This window comes from Mesoplodon mirus, assembly GCF_964341445.2.
Source record: "Mesoplodon mirus genome assembly, chromosome: 7".
In the NCBI taxonomy this organism is placed as follows: Eukaryota; Metazoa; Chordata; class Mammalia; order Artiodactyla; family Ziphiidae; genus Mesoplodon; species Mesoplodon mirus.
The window spans coordinates 126964337-126980488 of NC_138983.1; the positions used below are offsets into that span (position 1 = coordinate 126964337).

The 16152-nt window shown below is 43.7% G+C and overlaps 1 protein-coding gene across 6 annotated transcripts in view; it reads left to right on the forward strand.

Moving 5' to 3' along the window:
- Window positions 1-16152, forward strand: part of KMT2A (lysine methyltransferase 2A) — a 75343-nt gene that overhangs the window by 54017 nt on the left and 5174 nt on the right. For 5 of the 6 annotated variants that reach the window (XM_082627706.1, XM_082627708.1, XM_082627707.1 and 2 more), the window contains 9 exons: window positions 21-4266; window positions 4947-5027; window positions 5966-6030; window positions 7123-7293; window positions 8345-8419; window positions 13862-14040; window positions 14203-14306; window positions 15181-15264; window positions 15680-15809. In XM_082627706.1, the coding sequence (XP_082483832.1) occupies window positions 21-4266; window positions 4947-5027; window positions 5966-6030; window positions 7123-7293; window positions 8345-8419; window positions 13862-14040; window positions 14203-14306; window positions 15181-15264; window positions 15680-15809 (5135 nt within the window). The remainder of the gene's footprint in view (window positions 1-20; window positions 4267-4946; window positions 5028-5965; window positions 6031-7122; window positions 7294-8344; window positions 8420-13861; window positions 14041-14202; window positions 14307-15180; window positions 15265-15679; window positions 15810-16152) is intronic. The other variant, XM_082627709.1, reaches the window with a different exon arrangement.

Sequence of the window (16152 nt, forward strand, 5' to 3'; positions counted from 1 at the left end):
TATTACTTTCTCTCGTTTAGGAAGCCCTACCCCAACCACCCATGAGATTGTCACAGTGGGTGACCCTTTACTCTCCTCTGGACTTCGAAGCATTGGCTCCAGGCGTCACAGTACTTCTTCCTTGTCACCCCAGCGATCTAAACTCCGGATAATGTCTCCAATGAGAACTGGGAGCACTTACTCCAGGAACAGTGTTTCCTCAGTCGCCACCGTAGGGACCGCTGCCGATCTTGAGTCAAGTGCCAAAGCGGTTGATCATGTCTTAGGGCCGCTGAATTCTAACACTAATTTAGGGCAGAACACTCCCACCTCTTCACATCTGCAAAGGACGGTAGTTACTATGGGCACTAAAACCAGTCACTTCGATGGCTCTTCATCTTCAGAAATGAAGCATTCCAGTGCTTCAGACTCCGCATCCAAGAGCTCCTCTTCGAAGGGAGAGAAGACCAAAATGCCGAGCGCCAAGAACTCAGAGGGATCGGCACATAGTGTGGCTTACCCTGGCCTTCCGAAACTGGCCCCACAGGTTCATAACGCAACAGCTGGAGAATTAAATGTTAGTAAAACGGGCACTTTTGCTGAACTGTCTTCAGTGCCATTTTCTTCTAAAGAGGCCCTCCCGTTCCCGCCACTCCATTTGAGAGGGCAGAGGAATGATCGAGACCAACAGACAGATTCCAACCAGTCAGCAAACTCCCCTCCCAATGAAGATACTGAAGTCAAAACCTTGAAGCTATCTGGAGTGAGCAACAGATCGTCCATTATCAACGAACACGTGGGATCCAGCTCCAGAGACAGGAGACAGAAAGGGAAAAAATCTTGTAAAGAAGTGTTCAAAGAAAAGCATTCCAGTAAATCTTTTCTGGAACCTGGTCAGGTGGCAACTGGTGAGGAAGGAAACCTAAAGCCAGAGTTTGTTGATGAAGTTTTGCCTCCTGAGTTCATGGGGCAACGACCATGTAATAATGTTTCCTCTGATAAGATTGGGGACAAAGTCCATTCTATTCCAGGAGTCCCCAAAGCTCCATCCATGCAAGTAGAAGGGTCTGCCAAGGAATTACAGACACCCCGGAAACGCACAGTCAAAGTAACACTGACACCTCTAAAAATGGAGGGTGAGAGTCAGTCCAAGAATACCCTAAAAGAAAGTAGTCCTCTTTCCCCTTTGCAGATAGAGTCAGCGTCTCCAACAGAACCAATTTCCACTTCCGAAGGTCCAGGAGATGGTCCGGTCGCCCAAGCAAGCCCCAATAATACCTCATCCCAGGATTCTCAAAGTAATAACTATCAGAATCTTCCAGTACAGGACAGAAACCTAATGCTTCCAGATGGCCCCAAACCTCAGGAGGATGGCTCTTTCAAGAGGAGATATCCCCGTCGCAGTGCCCGGGCACGTTCTAACATGTTCTTTGGGCTCACCCCACTCTATGGAGTAAGGTCCTATGGCGAAGAAGACATTCCGTTTTACAGCAGCTCAACTGGGAAGAAGCGAGGCAAGAGATCCGCTGAAGGACAGGTGGACGGGGCTGATGACTTGAGCACTTCCGACGAAGACGATTTATACTATTACAATTTCACTAGGACAGTGATTTCTTCAGGTGGAGAGGAACGGCTGACACCCCATAATTTATTTCGGGAGGAGGAGCAATGTGATCTTCCCAAAATCTCACAGTTGGATGGTGTTGACGATGGGACAGAGAGTGATACTAGCGTCACAGCCACAACGAGGAAAAGCAGCCAGATCCCAAAAAGAAACAGTAAAGAAAACGGGACAGAGAACTTGAAGATGGATCGGCCTGAAGACACTGGTGAAAAAGAGCATGTCATTAAGAGCTCTGTTGGCCACAAAAATGAGCCAAAGATGGATAACTGCCACTCTGTGAGCAGAGTGAAAACACAGGGACAGGATTCCTTGGAAGCTCAGCTCAGCTCACTGGAGTCAAGCCGCAGGGTCCACACAAGCACCCCCTCAGACAAAAACTTACTGGACACCTATAATACTGAGCTCCTGAAATCGGATTCAGATAATAACAACAGTGATGACTGTGGGAACATCCTGCCCTCAGACATTATGGATTTTGTACTAAAGAATACTCCATCCATGCAGGCTTTGGGTGAGAGCCCAGAGTCCTCTTCGTCGGAACTCCTGAATCTTGGTGAAGGTTTGGGTCTTGATAGTAATCGTGAAAAAGACATGGGTCTTTTCGAAGTGTTTTCTCAGCAGTTGCCGACAACGGAAGCCGTGGACAGCAGTGTCTCTTCCTCCATCTCAGCAGAGGAGCAGTTCGAGTTGCCACTAGAGCTGCCATCAGACCTCTCTGTCCTGACCACCCGGAGTCCCACTGTCCCGAGCCAGAACCCCAGTAGGCTAGCTGTAATCTCAGACTCAGGAGAGAAGAGAGGAACCATCCCAGAAAAATCTGTGGCCTCCTCTGAAGGTGACTCCTCCCTGCTGAGTCCAGGAGTAGATCCCAGCCCTGAAGGCCACATGACTCCTGACCACTTTATCCAAGGTCACATGGATGCAGACCACATCTCCAGCCCTCCTTGTGGTTCGGTGGAGCAAGGTCATGGCAACAATCAGGATTTAACTAGAAATAGTAGCACCCCTGGCCTTCAGGTACCTGTTTCCCCTACCGTTCCTATCCAGAACCAGAAATACGTGCCCAACTCTACTGATAGCCCTGGCCCGTCTCAGATTTCTAATGCCGCTGTCCAGACCACTCCGCCCCACCTGAAACCAGCCACCGAGAAACTCATTGTTGTTAACCAGAACATGCAGCCACTTTATGTTCTCCAGACTCTTCCGAATGGAGTGACCCAAAAAATCCAGCTGACCTCTTCTGTTAGTTCAGCACCCAGTGTGATGGAGACAAATACGTCAGTATTGGGGCCCATGGGAAGTGGTCTCACCCTAACCACAGGACTCAGTCCAAGCCTGCCGACTTCCCAGTCTTTATTCCCTCCTGCTAGCAAAGGATTGCTCCCCATGCCTCATCACCAGCACTTACATTCCTTCCCTGCAGCTACTCAGAGTAGCTTCCCACCAAACATCAGCAGTTCTCCTTCAGGCCTACTTATCGGGGTCCAGCCTCCTCCAGATCCCCAGCTTTTGGTCTCAGAAGCCAGCCAGAGGACAGAGCTCGGTACCACAGTAGCCACTCCATCCTCTGGACTCAAGAAAAGACCCATATCTCGCCTGCAGACCCGAAAGAATAAAAAACTCGCTCCCTCTAGTACCCCTTCAAACATCGCCCCTTCTGACGTGGTTTCCAACATGACATTGATTAACTTCACACCCTCCCAGCTTCCAAATCATCCCAATCTGTTAGACTTGGGGTCACTTAACACTTCATCTCACCGAACTGTCCCCAACATCATAAAAAGATCTAAGTCCGGCATCATGTATTTTGAACAGGCGCCCCTGTTACCGCAGAATGTGGGAGGAACTGCTGCCCCGGCGGCGGGTGCGGCCACCATAAGCCAGGATACCGGCCACCTCACGTCAGGGCCTGTGTCTGGCTTGGCCTCCGGTTCCTCCGTCTTGAACGTTGTATCCATGCAAACGACAACCGCCCCTACAAGTAGCGCGTCCGTTCCAGGACATGTCGCGTTAACCAACCCGAGGTTGCTTGGTAGCCCGGATATTGGCTCCATAAGCAATCTTTTAATCAAAGCCAGCCAGCAGAGCCTGGGGATTCAAGACCAGCCTGTGGCTTTACCGCCAAGTTCAGGAATGTTTCCACAACTGGGGACGTCACAGACTCCCTCTACTGCTGCAATGACGGCAGCATCTAGCATCTGTGTGCTCCCCTCGGCTCAGACTGCGGGCATAACAGCTGCTTCGCCTTCAGGGGAAGCAGAAGAACACTATCAGCTCCAGCATGTGAACCAGCTCCTCGCCAGCAAAACGGGGATTCTCTCTTCCCAGCGGGATCTTGATTCTGCTCCAGGGACCCAGGGCTCCAACTTTACGCAGACGGTAGATGCTCCTAATAGCATGGGGCTGGAGCAGAATAAGGCTTTATCCTCAGCTATGCAAGCCAGCTCCACCTCTCCCGGGGGCTCTCCGTCCTCTGGACAGCAGTCAGCAAGTCCCTCAGTGCCGGGGCCCCTGAAACCCAAACCAAAAATCAAACGGATTCAGCTGCCCTTGGACAAAGGGAGTGGCAAGAAGCACAAAGTTTCCCACTCGCGGACCAGTTCTTCTGAAGCACACATTCCAGACCAGGAAGCCAACACGACGCCCCCGACCTCAGTCACAGGGTGAGAGATGCAGACCTTGGCTCTGCTGGGTCTGAGGGGTTTCGTGCTCTGGATTAGAGGCCGTTGAAGTGGTCTTCTGGGAGGGACACACCTCTGCCCAAGTTGCATTACTTGGGTTTTCTGGGCTTTGACTTTGATTTTTTTTTTTTTTTTTTTTCCCTCACAGTGGTGATTTATAGAGTAAAATTTAGTTCCATCCGTGGGCAGTTGGTCCCTTGGGTAGAACCACGTCTTTAATTGCTGTTTGCGCTGATTTAGAACAGTGCTGCTGTTTGCTCCTGTTTCTTTTTTGCTGAGGCTTAGTTAGGATACTAAGGGATGATTCCTGTCTGGAAGGCAAAACCACCTGTTGTAGATCCTCATGGTGTCCTTTTCTGGAACATTATCATTAAAATATACATAAAGTACACAAAGTGAATTTCTACCTAGGTACGCATCCATGTAGCTGCCATTCAGATCATAACATAAAATATTTCTAGTGTTCCAGAAGGCTCCTGGTGCCCTCTCTCAGTCAGTACCCCCCAAGGTAACCACTGTCTAACCCGTATCACCACAGGTTAGTTTTCTCAGCCCATAAATTTTATCAGATCCTGTTAGAGTCGTTTCTTTAGACTAACCTCCATGTTGGGTACATATTTACTGTTGTTCTTCTTGAAAAGATACACATGATTTTGTTCCAGGACTCCAGGAGCAGAGGCTGAGCAGCAGGATATAGCTAACGTGGAGCAGTCACCACAGAAAGAGTGTGGGCAGCCTGCAGGGTAAGTATAAGACTTAGTTCCTTGAGGGGAAGCACTCAGTTCTGTCCACCTCATTTACAAAATAGTCCTTCCTGATTTGTGTTGATTTTTTTTTTTTTTTTTTTTGGCCAAAGTTTTTTTAATGGAATTAATACATGTTTGTAAAGAAAAAAAAAAAAGAATTATTTAAATAATGGGTGATGGTTCCATGTTCTTCCTGCCTACCCTGTTCCCAGTTTATTGCCTAGAGGTAATCGTTGCTCGTAATTTGTTTTCATTCATACCAACATTTCTATGCATACAGATATGCATGGTGTACATTTGAATACGTATATACCTTTTTTACATAAAATAAATAATGCCGTACATGCTGTTCTATACTTGTTTTTTTTCAGCTATTGTATTGTGCACATATCTCTATGCCACTTCATTTTTTAATGGCTGCCTCCAGTTCTGTTGTGTAGACCTACAGTAATTTATTTAACTAGTTCCCTCTTGGTCTGCATCTGGATTGTTTGCAGGATTTATTTAATTGTAAAAAGTGAAAATAGGTATGGTTTACTGGTTCATCATGCAGGCTGCTTTTGTTTTTAATTAAACCAGCTAACTCACTTAAGGAACTCCAGAACTGCTTCTAACAAGCGTCCTTTTATTTTTTTCTAACAGTTAAGGGTAGGTATGAGAAGAATTTTAAGGACACAGTCTACAACTCCAAAAGCAAAAACTTCATGTCAAATGTTTGGGAGAGAATCTCACAAAAGATAGTTGATGTTATGTATCGTACAGTAGGGTGGTGGTGTGTTCATTCAACAGGTTGTTCACAAAGCATCCTGTGATTCATGTCTAGTGGTTGTTTTGTATAACTGATACAGCTGTATGGTAGATTGTGGACAGTTTTTATCTTTGAATTGAAGAACTAGCTGGTGTTACATCTCACATTTGGTTTTCTTTTCATGTAGGCAAGTGGCTGTTCTTCCTGAGATTCAGACAACACAGAATCCAGCAGATGAACAAGAAAATTCAGGTATGTGGGTGGGTAACAGGTTAGATGGGTGACGGGTTAGAATCAGAATTTCCAAGCCAGAAGTACTGTAAAAGTCACCTTCTCTACCTATTGACTTTCTAGATTAAAAAAAAAAAAAAAAAAGGTCACAGCGCTAAAGATGTTAAGTGATTGGCCAAAGGACACGAAACTAAACCTATAAATACTCTTCTGCTCTGTTTGCTGTAACAGCAGTGTGACTGAAATAGGTCACAATAAGCTGCCTTCATCCTTTAGTTGTCACTAGTGAAGACCAAGAACCATTTTTATTATATAATAGAGCCAGATTTAGGTTATGACTCCAGATACATCTCCATAGTGCTTCTGTCCTGATGAATTTCATCAGTAAACAACTAGTCACTTCAAGACAGAGAACTCTGGATATAAGACTTTGTCCTTTTCCGTTGAGGGGATTCCCAGAAGAAAAGCAGGCAGAGAAAATGCTTAGCCATATGATTTGGGATGCAGTCACATTCTGCTGATTTGCTGATTCCTGGAGAGGATTGATCCATCTCTCTGTAAGAAGGCAGTGTGAGGGGTGGTGGCTGAGAGTACCGGCTCTGCAGTCAGATAGGTTGAAATCCCAGCTTTACCACTTACTAGCTGTATGAACATGGGCTGCTTAACCTCTCTCTGCCTCAGTTTTCTCACCTTTAAAATGTAGATAATTTCTCACCTACCTCATTGGACTTGTGAGGTTTATCTGAGTTAATACAGGAAGTTCCTAGAAGAGTGCCTCATATGTAGTGTTTCATACATGTTAACCATCGTTATTTTTAGCTTTGACTCTGTTGAGGGCAATTACTGAAAAACTGTCAGATTGTTATACCAGAAACTACCAGAGAGATAGCATAACTTCACATTAAAAAAAAAAAATTCTAGTTTTGGTCACTTCCTAGCTATAACCTCAGGCAAGCTGCTCCACCACTTTGAACCTCAGGTTTGTTATCTGTAAACGGGAGTAATAAAACCAGCTGTGTAATGTTGTTAGGCTTGGAGATAGCGTGCATAAAGTCCTCAGTAGGTGTTTGCTATGGCATCCACTTTGGCCCCTATCTATTTTCTCCCTCACAGAACCTAAAACAGCGGAAGAAGAAGAAAGTAATTTCAGCTCTCCACTGATGCTTTGGCTCCAGCAAGAACAGAAGCGGAAGGAAAGCATTGCTGAGAAAAAGCCCAAAAAAGGACTTGTTTTTGAAATTTCAAGTGACGATGGCTTTCAGATCTGTGCGGAAAGTATCGAAGGTGAGTGGATTAAATTAGGCCAGCCCAACAGCCCAGGCTCTGCTCAGCTAGGGCTGCAGTAGTACCATTTATGTGAGCAGCTCCATATGAGATAGATGGAATTGGAGACACTAGAAGGCAAGAGGCCACTAGTGAGAGTATCGCTGCAGTAGAGATGTCAGGTAATAAAGCCCACTTCCAGTGGGAGAAGAAAGGAGAGAAGAACAGACACAGTCATGACTGCTTGGATATAGAGGGTAGAGAGAGAGGACTCAAAGATGCCTCTGGGGCTTCCCTGGTGGCGCAGTGGTTGAGAGTCCGCCTGCCGATGCAGGGGACATGGGTTCGTGCCCCGGTCCGGGAAGATCCCACGTGCCGCGGAGCGGCTGGGCCCGCGAGCCGTGGCCGCTGAGCCTGCGCGTCCGGAGCCTGTGCTCCGCAACGGGAGAGGCCACAACAGTGAGAGGCCCGCGTACCACAAAAAAAAAAAAAAAAAAGATGCCTCTGAAGATTCCGGCCTGGGTGACTGAAAAAAAAAGACATGTAAGGAGAACAAAAAAATAACTAGTTTGAGTGTACACACTCTGCGTAAGATGTATTGAGTGTGGAGTGTGGGAAGAAATCCAACAGATAGGAAGAGATCGTAGACTCTTCGGTTAGAGCTGGAAGGGATTGTAAAGGTTTTCGAGTTACAGCCCTTCATTGTAGGGGACTGAGAGGTTGTGCTCTCCTTCCCACCGTCCTGGTTAACCGTTGGTTCTGGTGTTGTTTGGGTTAGCAGCACAGGGAGTAGAGTTAACACCACACATTCAGGTTTGGGACCTGGACTCCCCTCGGGAAGTGAGTGCTTTGAGGGTGCAGGGGTCATTTTCAGAAGGTGGAAACCTCCTCACCGCTTCTGTATCCTTTGTAACAGAAGGGAGCACTGTTGGGTGGGGCACCTTCCCAGCTTCTTTCTTACTCACTGAACTGATTTAAACTAAGAAAATGACAAAAAGCTGTTCTCGCAGGGGATCTTTTCACATCATTGGCGTTCAGAGATGTTTGACTGAATTATCTTATTTCCTCACAGATGCCTGGAAGTCATTGACAGACAAAGTCCAGGAGGCTCGGTCCAACGCCCGCCTAAAGCAGCTTTCATTTGCAGGTAATGCTGCAGCGGTCATTTTATTGCCGTCTCGGTATCCTCTGGTAACCTGTGGGTCTAAGCTACAGGGTTGATTTCACCAAAAAAAAAAAAAAAAAAAAAAAAATCAACCTTCTTTTTAAAAAAAAATCATTTTTCATAGCTTTATTGAGATATAAACCTTACACTACACAGTTTACCCATTTAAAGCATACAAATCGATGGCTCTTAGTGTATTCACAGAGCTGTGTAATTGCAGAACATTTTCGTCGTCCCTAAAAGAAGCCCCATAGCCATTAGCAGTCATTGCTCAGCCCCAGCCCCCGGCAGCCACTAATCTACTCTCTGTCCCTCTGGATGTACCTGTTCTGTACATTTCCTACAGAAATGAATCATATAATACGAGGCCTTCTGTGACTGGCTTGTTTCATTTAACATGATGCTTTCAAGGTTTCTCTCTACTGTAACATTGTCTCAGTACTTCATTCGTTTTTTTCTTTTACAGATGAGTCTTTTTTATTGTGGTAAAATACACATAACATAAAAGTTACCGTCTTAATTATTCTTTTTATTTTTTTTAACTTCTTTATTGGAGTATAATTGCTTTACAGTGGTGTGTTAGTTTCTGCTGTATAACAGAGTGAATCAGCTATACGTATACATACATCCCCATATCTCATCTTAATTATTTTTAAGTATACAGTTCAGTGGTGTTAAATACATCCACCTTTTTGTGCAGCCAGCACCACCATCCATCCCCATAACTTTTCATCTTGTAAATCTGAAACTCTATGTCCATTAAACAGTGACTCCCCATTCTCCTCTTCCCCCAGCTTCTGGTAACCACCATTATTCTTTCTGTCTTTGTGATTTATAACTGTTTTAAGTACCTCATATAAGTGGAATCATACAGTGTTTGTCCTCTTGTGACTGGCTTAGTACACTCAGCATAATGTCCTCAAGGTGCATCCTTGCTGTACCATGTTGCAGAACTTACTTCCTTTTTCAGGCTGAATAATATTCCATTGTATGTATGTATCACATTTACTTTATCAGTTGATCCATCTGTGGGCACTTGGATTGCTTCCAAATTTTTGTTGTTTTGAATAATTCTGCTGTGAACATGGGTGTACGGAGAACTCTTTAAGATTTTGCGTTCTGTTCTTTTGGGTATATACCCAGAAGTGGAATTGCTGGATCATATGGGGATGCTATTTTTAATTTTTTGAGAAACCACCATACTGTTTTCTACAGTGGCTGTACCATTTTACGTTCCCGCCAATGGTACACAAGAATTCCGATTTGTCCGCATCCTCACCAGTACTTACTGTTTTCTGTACATTTCCCTAATGACTTGAGATGTTGAGCATCTTTTCATGTGCTTACTGGCCATTTATATATCCTCTTTAGAGAAATGTTTATTCAAAGTCCTTTGTCTATATTTTCATCAGGTTGTTTGCTTTTTTGTTGTTGAGTTTTAGAAGTTCTATGTATTCTGGATATTAATCCCTTATCAGATATATGATTTGCAAATATTTTCTCCTATTCTGTGGGCTGCCTCCTTTTTTACTCTGGATAGTGTCTTTTTTGTTTTTTGTTTTTTTTAGATTGGTGAGGGAGATATTTTGGGGGCAGGAAAATATGGTTCATAGGTCCTGCTCTGTCCAACTGTGGCAGTCATTGGGTGAACTATAATTAAATTTGTACATGGCCTCTCCCAGGAGTCACTCTGAAATGATTACTGATAATATGTGTAAGACTCTGCTCCTGGAGGAAACCAGCATCCCGAGCTCAGTGTTCTCAGTCTCAAATTGAGTAGCTCAGCCCTTTTCGCCAACGGCACAAAGATTGCTTTCATTTATCCATGTCTTTTGCTGCCACATGGAATGGTGGTTAGAAACCATGAACTCTGGAGACAGAAACTGAGTTCAAGTCCCATTTCTGCCCTTTTGCTATCAATATTATTTCAGGTGCAAGCTAATTTACTTCTTCAAGGCTTAATCTCCTTAAGTGGGAATATTAATGCAACCTTCAAAATTTGTTGTGAGGATTAATTAAAATAATGAACCTGGGAATTCCCTGGCGGTCTAGTGGTTAGGACTCTGTTCTTACTGCCGAGGGCCCAGGTTCAGTCCCTTGTAGGGGAACTAAGATCCCACAAGCTGTGCGGTGCAGCAAAAAATAAAAAAATAAAAATAAAGTAATGAACCTGACATGATTTATTTAAGTACCCTAATATGCCAAATTAAGATCATTATCCTGACTGAAGGGATTTGAGATAGAATTCAGAGAAATCACTGAATACTAGCTTTTTTTTTTTTTTTTTTTTTTTTTTTTTTTTTTTGCGGTACGCGGGCCTCTCACTGTTGTGGCCTCTCCCGTTGCGGAGCACAGGCTCCGGACGCGCAGGCTCCGCGGCCATGGCTCACGGGCCCAGCCGCTCCGCGGCACGTGGGATCTTCCCGGACCGGGGCACGAACCCGTGTCCCCTGCATCGGCAGGCGGACTCTAAACCACTGCGCCACCAGGGAAGCCCAATACTAGCTTTTTTTAATACTATCGATGCACAAAATTTTTTAATCATCATGAAGTCCACTTTGTCTCTTTTTTCTTTTGTTACCTGTGCTTTTGATGTCATATCCGAGAAATCATTGCTAAATTCAGTGTCCTGAAGATTTTGTCCTATGTTTTCTTCTAAGAGTTTATAGTTTTAGGTCTTACGTTTAGGTCCTTGACCCATTTTGAGTTAATTTTTATATATGGTATTAGGTAAGGGTCCAAGGGTTCTGGTGACATTAAAGCTGAGACCTGGGCTTCCCTGGTGGCGCAGTGGTTAAGAATCCGCCTGCCAACGCAGAGGACACGGGTTTGAGCCCTGGTCCGGGAAGATCCCACATGCCGCAGAGCAACTAAACCCGTGTACCACAACTGCTGAGCCTGCGCTCTAGAGCCCGCGAGCTACAACTACTGAGCCCACGTGCCACAACTACTTAGCCTGTGCCCTAGAGCCTGCGAACCACGGCTACTGCAGCCCATGCGCCTAGAGCCCGTGCTCCGCAACAGGAGAAGCCACCACAATGAGAAGCCCGTGCACCGCAACGAAGAGTAGCCCCCGCTCACCACTCGTAGAGAAAGCCCGCGCACAGCAACAAAGACCCAACTCAGCCAAAAATAAATAAATAAATTTATTTAAAAAAAAAAAATCTGAGACCTTTCTGTCTCGGGTACCTTCCTGTCTTGTTCACCTTTGTTTTCCCAAGATTCTGTCTGGCACAGTGGAGAGATGGAAAGAATGCGGGAGATACAGTAGGTGCTCAGTAAATGTTTGTTGGATGAACAAGTGAATGGCCCACATGAGAAAAGATTGTTCCCTGTTGTAGTACTTTATACTATACCTTTATCTGGTTGCTTTCACATTGCAAGGTTTGTGTTCATATCTGCCTCCCTCTGCCAAGGGCTCCTTGAGAACAGGGGCCATGTGTAACTCATCTTTCTTTTCCCATTATTGACAGTGTCCAATCTCATTGTAAGCCCTGCAGTGAAGGTTGAACACTAGAGATGAACACTCAGCCTAAACATTAAAATGAATTTTGTGAAAATACACTTAAGTATGTTTTTTAATGGCTTTTTCTACCTAGGAATCCACAGCAATCTAAAACTCCTAGGAGGAAATTCTTAGGGAAAGTCAGTGTTGTATAGAAAAAAAAAATGTTTGCCATTGTCTTATATATGACTTCAAGCTCTTATATTGTCGACTTGTGTTTTATACTTTTATAGGTTGAGTTCTAATCGGAGCAACGATTGTGATCATAAGAATGTTGCTTATCTGGAGACTTAACTTTCTGCTTGCCACTAAAACCAAATTATATTCCTTAGAGATTATTGTAAGTGAAGTGGAAATTAGGCACCTGATAATAACTTTCCCCTCTTTTTTTTTTTTTTTTTTTTTTTGGCGGTACGCGGGCCTCTCCCGTTGCGGAGCACAGGCTCCAGACGCGCAGGCTCAGTGGCCATGGCTCACGGGCCTAGCTGCTCCACGGCATGTGGGATCTTCCCGGACCGGGGCATGAACCCGTGTCCCCTGCATCGGCAGGCGGACTCTCAACCACTGCACCACCAGGGAAGCCCACCTTTCCCCTCTTTTAAAAAATTATACAAGATGTAGAATTTTAAAATTTGGAGAAGCTAATCACCACAATAACAAATTGGTGGACGGGGTCCCACCTCCTAGAAGTAGTTGTTAACACTGAAACACGGATATCCTTCCAGACATAGCATATGGCCCCAGATTACACTGGGGTTACATCTCTATAAATATGCTTTATAACACAAACTGTGTGTCTGTTGGAATTGCATGTGTGATCCTAACAGTTGTGCCTATGAAATAATATCTTGTCCACAGTAGATGCTATTATTATTTTGGTATCTATTAATACCAAAAACAGTAATTGTAAATGATAGACTACTATTTATTTAACTAGCTATTTGCTAGTGTTAAAAAGAGGTATGGCAATTATTACTGTGTCCCATCCTTTAAGGAAAGAAGCCAATCATTTAATTTTTTTATTATTATTATTTTTAATATTTATTTATTTATCTGGTTGCACCGGGTCTTAGTCACAGCACGTGGGCTCCTTAGTTGTGGCATGCAAACTTTCAGTTGTGGCATGCATGTTGAATCTAGTTCCCTGACCAGGGATTGAACTCGGGCCCCCTGCATTGGGAGCGCAGAGTCTTAGCCACTGCACCACCAGGGAAATCCTGAAGCCAATCATTTTAGAAAGCCTTTCACCATCTATGCCAGCAGACTTAATATAAATGGTTTTTTTTTAATAAAAAGAAATAAGAAATGCTCATTAATGGAATAAGACTGAGTAAAACAAAGTGGCTATTGAGTGTATTTCTTCATAAGCTCCCTGTAACAGCACGGAAGAGAGTTCTGTGTTAGGGGTTCACTAACATTCTTTATGAATTTTAGTGAGGTGCCTGTGTGCATGTGAGCTTATTACTCCACTACCTGTAAACAAAAATGGAATCATAGTTAGAGTTATACAGACCCAGGTTCAAATCCTGTCACAGTAGCTCTGTGACCTTGGGTGTGAGCCCAGGTTTACTTACCTTGAGATGGAGCTAGCATTTCCTGCCTGGTGTGGTCATTATGCCATGAAATGAAATAACACATATAGCATTTCTGTGTACATAGAGAACATAGAAAATAGTCCATAGTTTGGTGGCATGCTTTTTTCACTTAATCTATCATTATCATGAATGTTTTCCATATTGATGGATCTGTACCTGCATCATTTTAATGGCTATCTAATGTTAATTTCTAGCTTGTCTTTAGTATAATTCACCCTTGAGCAGCCTCTGGCAGAGTGATTCCCTAGCTTAGGCATTTCTGTGGTTCTATGCGGCTTCCTGTTGTCTGGGCTCCTCACTACCCTGGTGCCTTTGATCCTGCAGGTGTGAACGGTTTGAGGATGCTGGGGATTCTCCACGATGCAGTTGTGTTCCTGATTGAGCAACTTTCTGGTGCCAAGCACTGTAGGAATTACAAATTCCGTTTCCACAAACCAGAGGAGGCCAATGAACCTCCACTGAATCCTCATGGCTCGGCCAGGGCTGAAGTCCACCTGAGGCAAGTTCTCTTCCTTTCCGTAAGCAGTTTGAGGTCTTGATTTTATGATCTAATGATACAATTATTTTCCCACTTAACCTTTGAGATTTCCAGTGTTAACACTGTCCTTCACTGGTTCTGTTAAAGTATTTCTCTAAGTATATTTTCATCTTTTGGCTCCAGGAAGTCAGCATTTGACATGTTTAACTTCCTGGCTTCTAAACACCGGCAGCCTCCTGAATACAACCCCAATGATGAGGAAGAGGAGGAGGTACAGCTGAAGTCAGCTCGGTAAGCCTGGAGTAGAGAGCGGTCATAAGAAATACTTTTTACGAATGAAATGCCATTTGCAGCAACATGGAAGGACCTAGAGATTATCATACTAAGTGAAGTGAGTCAGAGAAAGACAAATACCATATGATATCACTTATATGTGGAATCAAAAATATGATACAAATGAACTTATTTACAAAACAGAAACAGACTCACAGACACAGAAAACAAACTCTGGTTACCAAAGGGGAAAGGTGATAGGGATAAATTAGGAGTTTGGGATTAGCAGGTACAAACTACTGTATATAAAATAGGTAAACAACAAGGTGCTACTGTATATAGCACAGGGAACCATATTCAATATCCTGTAATAAACCATAAAGGAAAAGAATGTGAAAAAGAATATACATATAACTGAATCACTTTGCTATATACCAGAAACTAACACAACATTGTAAATCAACTATACTTCAATAAAAAATTTTAAAATAAAATAAAAAAAGAAATACTCTTTGCTTCCCTCTGTTGCAGTTTTGCTTAGATCACAATTTCCCAGATAACATTTAAGAAGACTGAAATAGAGTTTGTGTTGAAGTAACAGTAGCTGGCTGTCAAAGAGAGAGGAATGTGTTTTAGAGGAGAAATTCAAATAACTATAAGATGTATATTTTACTTTCTTTAACTGTAGTATACTCTGTCAGCTTTGCATGTACCACCACAGACTTCATATATAACATACTATATTTTAGGCCTAATTTTATAAGGCATTTGTTATGCTTGGGATTGAACACACAGAATAGTGTAGTCATACGTTCTAGGAACCTTGGATCCAAGACTCAAAACTGATGATTTCCTGAAGAGAATTCATTAATAACGAACCGTCTCTCTTTAGGAGGGCAACTAGTATGGATCTGCCAATGCCCATGCGTTTCCGGCACTTAAAAAAGACTTCTAAGGAGGCAGTTGGTGTCTACAGGTATGGCTAAAATTGTAGAAAGAATTATAGAAAACTAATGAAGTTTTCCAAAATCAAAGTGGATCAAATGCTGGAGTGACCTCCTTCATTCAGTAAGTGAGGTTTTTATCGATATTTCTAATTGAACCTGATGTCCTGGGACCCTGCAGCTCCTTGTGTTGAACGAGGAATTTAACACAGTAAGCTTTAAAGTATTGCTACTTCTGGTGGGCTTTGGAACAGAGAAATCTTTAATCCTTGGCTGTTTGTTAGAGTGATTAATATACTCAGATCAGGTGGGTCCAGATTCTTTCCAAGTCTGTCTCTCCTGGGGAACTAATAGACCAGGAGATTTTATTCATATATTCATGTATTCACACATTTAACCTTATTTGCAAAATCTGCGGCTGATGTCTTTTCCATCTTTATGTCCTAGGTCTCCCATCCATGGCCGGGGTCTTTTTTGTAAGAGAAACATCGATGCAGGTGAGATGGTGATTGAGTACGCTGGCAACGTCATCCGTTCCATCCAGACTGACAAGCGAGAGAAGTACTATGACAGCAAGGTGAGTTCCACACTTTCATTCTCCAGTTCTTTCGTTATAGAAAGGGGCCATCAACTATAAAGATGATCCCTAGATTGCAGAAGAATTAGTATATTTTAATTAGACTTTTTTTTTTTTACATTTTAACATCTCTGAATTTGTAGTGGGCCCAGTCCACTCTCGGGATTAGCACACAAAGATACTCTTTGAAGGTTTGTCTGAATGGATCCCAGGATCACAAGCACACAGTGACGGGAATTCCCTGGCGGTCCGGTGGTTAGGACTCGATGCTTTCACTGCAGGGGCCCGGGTTCAATCCCTGGTCGGGAAACTAAGATCCCGCAAGCCGCTCGGTGCAGCTAAA